Raw genomic sequence first — 13,468 nt, 5'->3', positions numbered from 1 at the left:
TTATTTACATAAGTATTCAGACCCTTTGCTATGAGACTTGAAATTGAGCTCAGGTGCATCCTGTTTCCATTGATCATCCTTGAGGTGGTTCTACAACTTGATTGGAGTCCACCTGTGGTAAATGCAATTGATTGGACATGATTTGGAAAGGCACACACCTGTCTATATAAGGTCCCACAGTTGACAGTGCTTGCCTGAGCAAAAACCAAGCCATGAGGTCGAAGGAATTGTCCGTAGATCTCGGAGACAGGATTGTGTCGAGGCACAGATCTTGGGAAGGGTACTCAAATATTTCTGCAGCATTGAAGGTCCCCAAGAACAGTGGCCTCAATCATTCTTAAATGGAAAAAGTTTGGAACCACCAAGACTCTTCCTAGAGCTGGCCTCTCTGCCAAACTGAGCAATCAGGGGGGGAAGGGCCTTTTACTGAGGAATGTCTTCCATGACAGCCCCCTTGAAATTTGGCAAAATGCACCTAAAGGACTCTCAGACCATTAGAAACAAGATTATCTGATGAAACCAGAGATCCTTGATGAAAACCTGCTCCAGAGCAATCAGGACCTCAGACTGGGGTCAAGGTTCACCTTCCAATAGGACAACGACACTAAGCACACAGCCAAGACAGCATAGGAGTGGCTTCGGGACAAGTCTCAATGTCCTAGAGTTGCCCAGCCGGAGCCCGGACTTGAACCCGATCAAACAACTTTGGAGAGACTTTAAAATAGCTCTGCGGCAACGCTCCCCATCCAACCTGACAGAGCTTGAGGGGATCTGTAGAGAAGAATGGGAGAATTTTCATTATGCGCTATTGTGTGTAGATTGATGGAAAAAAAGAAAAAAAACTACCATCCATTTTAGAATAAGGATGTAACAAAATGTGTTAAAATTCGAGGTCTGAATTACTTTCCAAATGCACTATAGTGCACTTCTTTTGACAAGAGCCCTTGTTGACAGTAGGACACTAAATAGGCAATAAGGTGCCATTTGGGAGGTAGTCTGCAGCTGACTCAGTAGAGAGCTGGTTCAGTTTACATTCTGCCCCTTGCTACAGACAGGCACTTCCTGTAGGCCTTCACTAGGTGTTAGGGCACAGAGTACAGACCACTGACAGGTCTGGTCTGGATGATCAACTGTTGTGTTGTGCTTTACTTAGTGTACAGACAGAGAGTGGGAGAGACAGAATGTAATGACAGTGGACAATGACAGGTAGTGTATTGGTTTGTATGGAGTGAAAAAGGTACAGTAAAACTCCTCTCTCTCACAACCTGGAATGTCTTTCCTCTGGTGTTCTAGTTCTAAGAACCACCACAGAGGGGGAAAAAATGACCCTAAAGCAGAGGGGGAGAGACAGATGAAGAGAGTAAAAAACCAGTGACTCTCAGGGGAGAGAGAGCAAGAGTGCAAGCATGATGGATGAGAGAGAGAGAAACGTGCATGTGAGAAAGAGAGAACAGAAAATCGAGATGAGGATTGCGAGTGAGTCCATCCTATAATATTACCTGTCACATTCCAGACACCTCTGCCCCTGCAGTGTCTCTCAGAGGGAGCCTGATAATGGCGCAATATGGGCATGGATGAAGGAGCTGCAAAACTACACGGAACAAAAATATAAAACGCAAAATGCAACAATTTCAAAGATTTTGAGTTATATTTCACATCACGTAATTAGTCAAATGAAACACGGGACCAACACTTCACGTGTTGCGTTTATATTTTTGATCAGTATAGCTGCCTTGAGAGAGTGGCGTGTGTGTGTGTATGGTTTTCATCCAACCTTTTTATCTGAGTAAAGTACATGTCGGATAAAGAAAAGTCTCAGGCCTGATGAACACTTTCCAAATGTAGAAAAACATACTAGACAAGGTGGGATCTTTTTGTGTCTGTAAAATGAATCATGCGATAAATGTCAGTGTAAACGTTTTTATGCGCAAATAGATATAATCATAATCATATTGAAGTAAACTTGAAGTCACACGATGACGTGTGGTCCTCCCACTACGACTAGTAGAGAAAGCATGCAGTTTAACAGGCTACAGATATGAATGATGCACTTTCACCACCCTGTGACATTCAAGGTGATGAGCTTGATGCTCCTTTCAATAAACATCAAGGATATTTTTCTGTTGACATGATAATCAATGCTTGGCTGCAGTTTGACAATTAAAAATAATCTCACTATTTTGTCTATAATAATAATAATAATATTCTCAACATGTAGGCCCAGAGGTACCTCCAGAGCCTGGTTTTCTGTTACAGCTCATAATTAATTGAACCCGCCTGGTGTGCCAGGTCCAAATCAGTCCCTGATTAGAGGGGAACAATGAAAACAAGCAGTGGAACTGACTTCGAGGTCCAGAGTTGAGTTTGAGGGATATAAGCTACACGTGCGCTCTAGCCAACAGCACGCAGATAGGAGTTGAAAATGCGATTGAAACCCATTTAACTTGTACTTTTTATTCAGTACCTGGGAATTTAATCTGAAAAGGGTATTATGTGCACTACTGTACGTCATCATATACAGCCATTCATCTGCAACAAGTCAATTTGATGGAAACATCTCTGCTGGGAATACGCACATATTGTCTTTATGCGGATTTTAGAATATACACTACCGTTCAAAAGTTTGGGGTCACTTAATTTCTTTGTTTTTGAAAGAAGCGCACATCTTTTTGTCCATTAAAATAACATAAAATTTATCAGAAATACAGTGTAGACATGGTTGATGTTGTGAATAGCTGGAAACGGCAGATTTTTTAATGGAATGTCTACATAGGCCCATTATCAGTAACCATCACTCCTGTGTTCCAATGGCAGATTGTATTAGCCAATTCAAGTTTATAATTTTAAAAGGCTAATTGATCATTGGAAAACACTTTTGCAATTATGTTAGCACAGCTGAAAACTGTTGTCCTGATTAAAGAAGCAGTAAAACTGGCCTTCTTTAGACTAGTTGAGTATCCGGAGCATCAGCATTTGTGGGTTCGATTACAGGGTCAAAATAGCCAGAAACAACAAACTTTCTTCTGAAACTCGTCAGTCTATTCTTGTTCTGGGAAATGAAGGCTATTCCATGCGAGAAATTGCCAAGAAACTGAAGATCTCGTACAACGCTGTGTACTACTCCCTTCATAGAACAGCGCAAACTGGCTCAGAATAGAAAGAGTAGTGGGAGGGCCGGGTGCACAACTGAGCAAGAGGACAAGTATATTAGAATGTCTAGTTTGAGAAAACGACGCCTCACAAGTCCTCAACTGGCAGCTTCATTAAATAGTACCCTTTGCAACTCTGCCTAGAAGGCCAGCATGCCTGAGTCGCCTCTTCACTGTTGACGTTGAGGCTGGTGTTTTGCGGGTACTATTTAATGGCGCTGCCAGTTGAGGACTTGAGGCGTTTCTAAGTGAACCCAAACTTTTGAACGGTAGTGTGTGTGTGTATATGTATGAAATGTCACCAATTGGATGGAAACCTAGCTAATGAAGAAAATTTGTAATTCTATATTTTTCAAAATCTCTGAATTTCCTGGAATTTCATTGGAACTGACCCCAACCCTGGTGTGCTACCTTCAGCAATAAATAAGCTTTTTTTGAAAGAGTTCCAATGTCCTTCACATTTTGCTGACCCTCCTCTTTCCTTCAGTTTGCTCCTTACATTTTTGCACCTTAGTTGGAAAGTGAGGTAATGGCAGTGATCCCTTCCTTTTGTGTGTGTGTGTGTGTGTGTGGAGAGCTTGAAGATGCTAAAGCCATTAACAGGGAGTGAGTATACAGGATACAGAACCTGGTTACGCTGTCAGGGGAATCTGCTGTTGGACTAACACACAGCCAGTGAAATAAAGAAAAGCACTCTACGCAGACACTTCTCACACAGTACTGGCTCAGCTCCCTAACATACACAAACAGGCTCCCTTTCACAGTATCCACACTAGAGGTCGAACGATTATGATTTTTCAACGCCGATACCGATTATTGGAGGACCAAAAAAGGCGATGCCGATTAAAATCGGCCAATTCTTATTTATTTATTTGTAATAATGACAATTACAACCATCCTGAATGAACACTTATTTTAACTTAATATAATAAATCAATAAAAATAAATAACGAAACATGTTCAATTTGGTTTAAATAATGCAAAAACAAAGTGTTGGAGAAGAAAGTAAAAGTGCAATATGTGTCATGTAAGAAAGCTAACGTTTAAGTTCCTTGCTCAGAACATGAGAACATATGAAAGCTGGTGGTTCCTTTTAACATGAGTCTTCAATATTCCCAGGTAAGAGGTTTTAGGTTGTAGTTATAGTATTTATTGGACTATTTCTCTCTATACCATTTGTATTTCATATACCTTTGACAATTGGATGTTCTAATAGGTACTTTAGTATTGCCAGTGTAACAGTATAGCTTCCGCCCCTCTCCTCGCTCCTACCTGGGCTCGAACCAGGAACACATAGATAACAGCCACCCTCGAAGCAGCGTTACCCATCGCTCCACAAAAGCCGCGGCCCTTGCAGAGCAAGGGGAACAACTACTCCAAGTCTCAGAGCGAGTGACGATTGAAACGCTATTAGCGCGCACCCCGCTAACTAGCTAGCCATTTCACATCGGTTACACCAGCCTAATCTCGGGAGATGATAGGCTTGAAGTCATAAACAGCGCAATGCTTGAAGCACAGGGAAGAGCTGCTGGCAAAACACACTAAAGTGCTGTTTGAATGAATGCCTACGAGCCTGCTGCTGACTACCATCGCTCAGTCAGACTGCTCTATCAAATATCAAATCATAGACTTAATTATAACATAATAACACAGAAATACGAGCCTTTGGTCATTAATATGGTAGAATCCGGAAACTATCATTTCGAAAACAAAACGTTTAATCTTTCAGTGAAATACAGAACCGTTCCGTATTTTATCTAACGGATGGCATCCATAAGTCTAAATATTGCTGTTACATTGCACAACCTTCAATGTTATGTCATAATTATGTAAAATTCTGGCAAATTAGTTCACAATGAGCCAGGCTGCCCAAACTGTTGTGTATATGCAATGAACGCAAGAGAAGTGACACAATTTCACCTGTTTAATATTGCCTGCTAACCTGGATTTATTTTAGCTAAATATGCAGGTTTAAAAATATATACTTCTCTGTATTGAGTTTAAGAAAGGAATTGGTGTTTATGGTTAGGTTTATGGTTACAGTCGTGCAACGATTGTGCTTTTTTCGCAAATGTGCTTTTGTTAAATCATCAGCCTGCGTTGCATTGATTATATGCAACGCAGGACACGCTAGATAAACTAGTAATATCATCAACCATGTGTAATTATGTGTGATTATGATTGTTTTTTATACTATAAGTTTAATGCTAGCTAGAAACTTACCTTGGCTTCTTACTGCATTCACGTAACAGGCAGGCTCCTCGTGGAGTGCAATGAGAGGCAGGTGGTTAGAGCGTTGGAGTAGTTAACTGTAAGGTTGCAAGATTGAATCCCAGAGCTGACAAGGTAAAAATCTGTCATTCTGCCCCTGAACAGGCAGTTAACCCACTGTTCCTAGGCCATCATTGAAAGTAAGAATGTGTTCTTAACTGACTTGCCTAGTTACATAAAGGTATAAAAAAAAACGGCCAAATCGGTGACCAAAAATACCGATTTCCGATTGTTATGAAAACTTAAAATCGGCCCTAATTTTAAAAATCGGTGACCTCTATTCCACACTACTGATCTAAGTGACAGATTTGACTCCAGGTCTGACGATCCACAACAGCATCATACAGGAGCCACACAGAGCCCCAGTTTCAGGGTGGGGGTGTTGGGTAGTGTTGTGTGGACTTACATAGTCCAAACTCAGAGTGTAAAATGGAGCTGTGTGTTTGAGAGGTGTTGATGAGAATCAAACACCAGCAGAGAGACAGAAACCACAATGGGGGTCAGAGAGAGGATATAGGATTCTGAGCAGGGCCAGGGAACTAGGGCAGAGTGGTGGGCAGGGCTGGGGGCATCAGACACCAGAGGTAAATTACATTTTCTACTTAACATACCTGTGAGCTTTGGTGTCTGGAGCCTTGTGGTGCCACGGTCTGTGTGTGCGAGTGTGTCTGGGTGTTTTGTGTGTGTGTGTGTGTGTGTGTCGTGTCTGGAGCCTCGTGGTGCGTGTTTACAAAACCTGTCTGGCAGGAGGAGCCAGAACAGGCTTAGGATGTACAGCCAGGGGTTAAGAGGGGGGCAGTGGGGCGGGGTGGAGAGTTGGGGTCAGTCCGGGAGGGAGAAGCCAGCCAGAGCTCTCCTCGCTCAAAGAACTATCCTGTTAACACAGCCCCATCTGCAGGGAGAGGAAGTATGTCTCAGAGCCCTGCAGCACCAGGGAAGGCCAGGGGACTCAGCAGTCTGGGTGTTTAGGAAACAGCTCTGACAGAGTACAGACATCCAGACCTCCTCTTGCAGAATGACTGAACAGCCATTTGTTCCCCAGCTCCCTGTGAGACCAGCTAGCCCTCCTACTGCTTGGTTTTAGATCATTACACAAACCCTGTTTGTCAGAGTATTGTTCTGGATGAAATTTCTGGCTTTAGTGCTAAAACATCTTATTGGGAATCATTCTGCCGCATGACTAAACGACTGCCTTAGGGATCATTGACGATCATTGACCATTTCCGCCAGGGCATTCACATAACGTCTACCTCAACCTGGTGTTTAAGTTGTATACTGTAAATGTCCACCATTGGAAAGCCTGACTATTACGTCTGACTGAGGGAATGTCTGCTAGTAATTAGCTGTAAACATTTGTTGAATTCCAACCCTGTGTGTGCAAGCTACGTGTAGTCTTCACATCCTGCTTTGTTGTTATGAATGATTCTGCTGCCAAACTATTTTCCCTTTTTAGGGATAAAATATACATGACCAGCACTCCTGGTACTTTGTTGTCAACAATCTAATTGTTCATTGTTGGGAACAGTAAGCCATTACTTCACACCAACTCCTGTTCCTTCATCAATTGCAGAGAAGCCCAGAGGAAGTCCAGGAGTCATCCAGCCAGCCAGTAGAAGTACACTATGCAGGGTGTGGTGGGGGTGAGGCAGGGAGTGTCGTGGAGCCTGTGTGCCCTGCTCTGCCTCTCTTTCTTGGAGCAGAGCCAGTGCAGGGGCTCCAGACAGGCTAGAGAAACCAAGGAATATCCCCTGCTCAGGGCCAAACGAACTCCCACAGAAGACGTCAAGAAGTGCTCCTACACCTTTCTGATTCCCCAGCAGAAGATCACAGGTCAGTGTTTAGTCTTCTGTGAAGACGTCTATTTTACATCTTGTCACGTGACTTCGAATTAATCTAATGCCCATCATCAGGCCCCATCTGTGCCAGTGCAACGGGCCCCGAGCCGGACAAGGAGCGTGTGACACGGATGGACATAGCTGACGTAAGAGAGGTGCTGTTCAAGCAGAGACGGGAGATTGAGACCCTGCAGCTGGTGGTGGACGTGGACGGCAACATGGTGAATGAGATGAAGCTGCTCAGGAAGGAGAGCAGGAACATGAACTCCAGGGTGACCCAGCTCTACATGCAGCTGCTTCACGAGATCATCAGGAAGAGAGACAACTCTCTGGAGCTGGCCCAGCTGGAGAACCGGGTTCTCAACGTCACCTCAGAGATGCTGAGGCTAGCCTCGCGCTACAAGGTTAGAACGCCAAGGTGGAACTGAAACGCAACGTGGTTAATGTTACTTTCATGTAGAGGTGAAATCGAATGAAGGAGTGTGCTAGAAGCAGAACAACACTGCTATAATATGGAACTTTAGAAGGTCAGCACTCACTTAATATAGCTGGGGACAATATTTAGATGTGCCTATAGCACTTGTAATGTTGCTAAAATATCTGTTAGAAATATATCAAGACACTTCTGGTCTTTATGTTAACTTCTCTCTCCTGCCACAAGGAGCTGGAAGGGCGTTTTGCAGCGATGGCGGGGGTGGTGAACAACCAATCTGTGCTGATTGCTGCGTTGGAGGAGCAGTGTCTGCGGACCCTGGGGCGCAGTGAGATGCAGGTGGTCCCCCCGCTGGTCCAGGTGGTCCCAGAGAACATCCCCGTCAACAGCCGCTTCACCAACGAGATACAGAGGGATCACAACAACCGGGCATTCCCACGGGGGTCACGCATGGACTCCCCCACCGCCTCTCCATTTGGACTCAACCCGCCGCCACCGCAGGGCACGCTCACCTCAGACGGTACGTACCAAATAACCCCGGGAGGGGTGGTTAGAGTTAATGAGACAAAGACTGAATAATTGTGTCCATTTACCAGAGCATGTAGAGTTGGTTGGAAGCCGTGCTGGTATGGCAATTTCTGAATTAGGCAGAAGCTAAACTCACAGTAGGCCGGGCAGACATTTCACATGTCTAATTGTCAGAGACGCTAAATTAGAATTGCGGCGGCCCATGGTGCATGTAATTTGATGAACGCCTGGTGAAAGGGGAAACGGTCTGGACAATGGGCCGGCTGTGGTCTAGTGGGTTCATCCCTGGCACGACAGACAGCGCAGTGAGATCACACATTCCTCTCAGTGCCTCTGGGACAGCTGGACTGGCTATAACCTACTGCTGGTGTGTGTGTGCGTGCGCGCACATGCTTGTGCGCGTGTATATGGAGTGGGTTCTAGAGAATTACACTGGGACCTGAGAGTATCTGTTAATCTGCGCTCTGGGAGTAAATATGTATTTCTGGGCGTATGGCCGGACTAAACTCAGTGCTGGCTTAAATGGGCCTTTGTGAGGATTGGCAGATATACAAACTGAGATAAAGAATTGTAGTGTAACACTGAGCAGGCACTCAGTGGCAAACACGCAACACATTCACACAGCTGGCTGGTCAGAGCCAGGCTATAACCTGACCTCTGGCTGGATGATGCAAGCATATTCTGGGCCAGTTTAAGGAAGCCTTTTCTGAGACCAGGCAGACATACAGTGGGGATAAAGACAGCTCTACTTGCATCACTGACCAGACACCCACACCACTGAAAACAGAACATAAAAAGGCCAATAAATGAAATATATATATATATATAAATATATATAAAATACAGTCGCTAGTAAAAGTCCACACACTGCTTGCAGTCTTTTCATTTATGTTTAAAATGTCATCTAAAACGGGATAAAAAAAAAAAGTTGCATCTTGATCTACACAACCTACATTTTCAAAGCGAAAGCAAAATGACAGAACATTTTTCAAAATACTAAGAAATACAAATGAAGCATGTATTGTTTGCATATACGTCTTCACACTCCGGTGTTAATACTTGGTGGAAGCATCTTAACCAGTATTTTCATTTTTGGAAAAGAAACGTTCCCGTTTTAAAACGGGATATTTTGTCAGGACAAGATGCTAGAATATGCATATAATTGACAGCTTTGGATAGAAAACACTAACATTTCCAAAACTGTAAAGATATTGTCTGTGAGTATAACAGAACTGATGTTGCAGGCGAAAGCCTGAGAAAAATCCAATCCGGAAGTGCCCCATATTTTGAAAGCGCTGCATTCCAATGAGTCCCTATTGAGCTGTGAATGTCCTATCAATGATCTTACGCTCTCTACGTATTCCCCAAGGTGTCTACAACATTGTGACTTAGTTTTATGCATTTATGTTGAAGAATAGCCGTAGGCGGCTACATTGCGTAAGTGGTCACATGATGGCTCCCAGGGTGACTCTCTCGTAAAATACAGAGGTAGCCATTACTCCAATCGGTCCTACTGAAAAACTAATGGTCCCGACGGATATATTATCGAATAGATATTAGAAAAACATCTTGAGGATGGATTCTAAACAACGTTTGCCATGTTTCTGTCGATATTATGGAGCTAATTTGGAATATTTTTCGCCATTTTCGTGACTGCAATTTCCAGGCGATTTCTCACCCAAACGTGAAGAACAAATGGAGCAATTTGCCTATAAAAATAATATTTTGGGGACAAAATATACTTTGGCTATCTACCTGGGAGTCTCGTGAGTGAAAACATCCGAAGCTCAAAGATAAACGATTTAATTTGATTGCTTTTCTGATTTGTGACAAGGTTGCCTGCTGCTAGCAAGGCATAATGCTATGCTAGGCTATCGATAAACTTACAAATGCTTGTCTAGCTTTGGCTGTAAAGCATATTTTGAAAATCTGAGATGACAGGGTGATTAACAAAAGGCTAAGCTGTGTCTCAATATATTTCATTAGTGATTTTCATGAATAGGAATATTTTCTAGGGATATTTATGTCCGTTGCGTTATGCTAATTAGTGTCAGGCGATGATTACACTCCCGGATCCGGGATGGGGAGTCACATTAAGCAGACATTACTACTCTGAATAAGATTCTACCAACCTTGCACAACTCCTACGGCAACATATATCCACTTCGCGGCTGCTCCAAGACGTTTCCACTTCACAATAACAGCACTTACAGTTGACCGTGGCAGCTCTGGCAGGGCAGACATTTGGCGAATTGACTTGTTGGAATGATGGCATCCCATGGCAGTGCCACGTTGAAAGTCACTGAGCTCTTCAGTAAGGCCATTCTATTTGTCTATGGAGACTGAATGGGCGTGTGCTCGATTCTATACACCTGTCAGCAACAGGTGTGGCTGAAAAGTTGAATCTACATACTTTTGTATATATAGTGTATGTTCCGAGATTCATCCGACGGCATTGAGTTTACCACATCAGTCACCGGCTTCAATAATAAGTGCATTGACGACGACGTCTCCACAGTGACCGTACACATCCCAACCAGAAGCCAGGGATTACAGACAACATCCGCACTGAGCTAAAGGCTAGAGCTGCCGCTTTCAAGGAGCAGGACACTGATCTGGACACTTATAAGAAAACCCTGCGTCTGTGTGATCACGCTCTTCGTAGCCAATATCAATTAGTAAGACCTTTAAAGAGGTCAACATTCACAAGGCCACAGGGCCGGATGGGTTACCAGGATGCGTACTCAGAGCATGCGCTGACCAGCTGGCAAGTGTCTTACCTGACATTCTCAACCTCTCTTTGACCCACTCTGTAATACCTACAATGTTTCAAGCAGACCACCCTATGTCCAAGAACACAAGGTAACCTGCCTAAATGACATTCGCCCTGTAGCTCTCATCTGTAGCCATGAAATGCTTTGGAAGGCTGGTCATGGCTCACATGAACACCATTATCCCAGAAACCCTGGACACACTCAAATTCACATATCACCCCAAAAGATGATGCAATCTCTATTGCACTCCACACTGCCCTTTCCCGCCTGGACAAAAGGAACACGTGAGAAGGCTGTTCATTGACTACAGCTCAGCGTTCAACACCATAGTGCACTCCAAGTTCATCACTAAACTAAGGACCCTGGGATTAAACACCTCCCTCCAACTGGATTTTGGACTTCCTGATTGGCCTCCCCCAGGTGGTGAGGGTAAGGAACACATCCACCACGCTGACCCTCAAGATAGGGGCCCCTCAGGGGAGTATGCTTAGTCCCCTCCTGTGCTCCCTGTTCACCCACGACTGCGCATGACTCCAACATCATAAAGTTTGCAGACAACATGATGGTGGTAGGCCTGATCACCGATGAGAGCCTATTAGGGAGGTCAGAGACCTGGCAGTGGTGCAGGACAACCACCTCTCCCTCAACATCAGCAAGACAAAAGAGCTGATCGTAGACTACAGGAAAAGGAGAGCTGAGCACTCCCCCATTCACATCGACGGGGCTGTAGTGGAGCGGGTCGATAGATTAAAGTTCCTCGGTATCCACATCACTAAGGACCTATCATTGTGCAAACACACCAACACAGTTGTGAAGAGGGCACAACAATGACTCTTCCCCCTCAGGTGGCTGAAAAGATATGGCATTGGCCCTAAGAATCTCCTAAAGTTCTACAGCAGCATCGAGAGCATCTTGACTGGCTACATCACCGCTTGGCTTGGTATGGCAACTGCTTGGCATCTGACTGCAAGGCGTGTGGCCCAGTACATCACTGGGGCTGAGCTCCCTGCCACCCAGGACCTCTATACCAGCCAGTATCAGAGGAAGGACCAAAAAATTGTAAAAAGACTCCAGTCACCCACGTCATAGACTGTTCTCTCTGCTACAGCACGGCAAGCGGTACAGGAGTGCCGAGTCTTGGACCAAAGGGCTCCTTAACAGCTTCTATCTCCAAGTCATAAGACTGCTGAACTATTAATCAAATGGCCACCCAACAATTTACATTGACACCCACCCATTTGTTTTTACACTGCTGCTACTCACTGTTTATTATCTATGCATAGTCACTTTACCCCTACCTACATGTACCAATGACCTTGACAAACCGGTATCCCCTGTATATAGCCTCGTTATTGTGTTACTTTTTTGTTTTTTTTACTGTAGTTTATTTAGTAAATATTTTCTTAACCAACAATGCAGTTCAATAAATAAAGTTAAGGGCTTGTAAGTAAACATGTCACGGTAAGGTCTACTACACCTGTTGTATTTGGTGCATGTGACGAATAAAGTTTGATATGATTTGATTAACTTTTTGGCCTAAATTAAAAACCAATACAACACAGAGTGAAACCCTCAGAATTTTCAAGTTTTGTGGTGGCAGCATCATGTTATGGGTATGCTCGTCATTGGCAGGGACTGGGGAGTTTGTAAAAAATCAATATGAAAGGAGTAAAGCACATGTAAAAAGGAAAAGCCCTCAGACTTCTGAAAACCTAACCCTGGGAGAGTTTTATTTTTCATCGAAACAATTACACACATTTGAATGCCAGAATGGCTTTCCAAGAGGTGCTGAATGTTCCTGAGTGGTCTCGTCTCAAATCAGAGCCAAAGTTTGAATATTACTGTCCATCAATGATTCCCAACCAAATTTACTGAGCTTGAGCAATTTGAACAAAAATAAAATGGACATCATACTAAGAGTTGTGAAAACTTGGTATATTATTATTCAAAAAGATTCACAGCTCTAAAAGCCTGCCAAAGGTACTTCTACTAAAAATGAACTCTGGGTGTAAAGACATAAGCAATTAAGAAATATATTAATGTTTTTACAGTGGTGTAAAGTAAAAAATACTTTAAAGTACTTAAGATGTTTTTTCGGGGGTATTTGTACTTTTTAGATCTTTTACTCCACTACATTCCTAATGAAAATAATGTACTTTTTACTCCATACATTTTCCCTCAATCAAAAGTATGTTACATTTAGAAAGCTTAGGACAGGAAAATGGTCAAATACACGCACTAATCAAGAGAACGTCCCTATTCATCCCTACTCCCTCTGATCTGGCGGACTCACTAAACAAACACGTTGTTTGTAAATGATGTCAGTGTTGGTGTGCCCCTGGCTATCCATAACATTTTTAAACAAGAAAATCATGCCGTCTGCTTTGCTTAATATAAGGAATGTGAAATACTTTGACTTTTACTCAAGTACCATTTTACTGGGTGACTTTCACTTTTATTCGAGTCATTTTCTATTAA

The 13,468-nt window shown here is 43.5% G+C and overlaps 2 protein-coding genes across 7 annotated transcripts in view; one reads left to right on the top strand and one right to left on the bottom strand.

Annotated features, from left to right (window-relative positions):
• The window catches only part of LOC115108482 (ras-specific guanine nucleotide-releasing factor RalGPS2), a 155,832-nt gene that overhangs the window by 45,852 nt on the left and 96,512 nt on the right, over window positions 1–13,468 (bottom strand). The gene's annotated exons all lie outside the window — the stretch shown is intronic.
• The window catches only part of LOC115108483 (angiopoietin-related protein 1-like), a 44,126-nt gene that overhangs the window by 11,099 nt on the left and 19,559 nt on the right, over window positions 1–13,468 (top strand). The window contains exons 2-4 of the mRNA XM_029632862.1: window positions 6,991–7,250; window positions 7,331–7,659; window positions 7,917–8,208. Of these exons, the coding sequence (XP_029488722.1) occupies window positions 7,043–7,250; window positions 7,331–7,659; window positions 7,917–8,208 (829 nt within the window). The 5' untranslated portion in view covers window positions 6,991–7,042. The remainder of the gene's footprint in view (window positions 1–6,990; window positions 7,251–7,330; window positions 7,660–7,916; window positions 8,209–13,468) is intronic.

Source organism: Oncorhynchus nerka, linkage group LG24, assembly GCF_034236695.1.
Source record: "Oncorhynchus nerka isolate Pitt River linkage group LG24, Oner_Uvic_2.0, whole genome shotgun sequence".
NCBI lineage: Eukaryota > Metazoa > Chordata > Actinopteri > Salmoniformes > Salmonidae > Oncorhynchus > Oncorhynchus nerka.
This window is presented reverse-complemented; position numbering and strand designations above follow the sequence as displayed.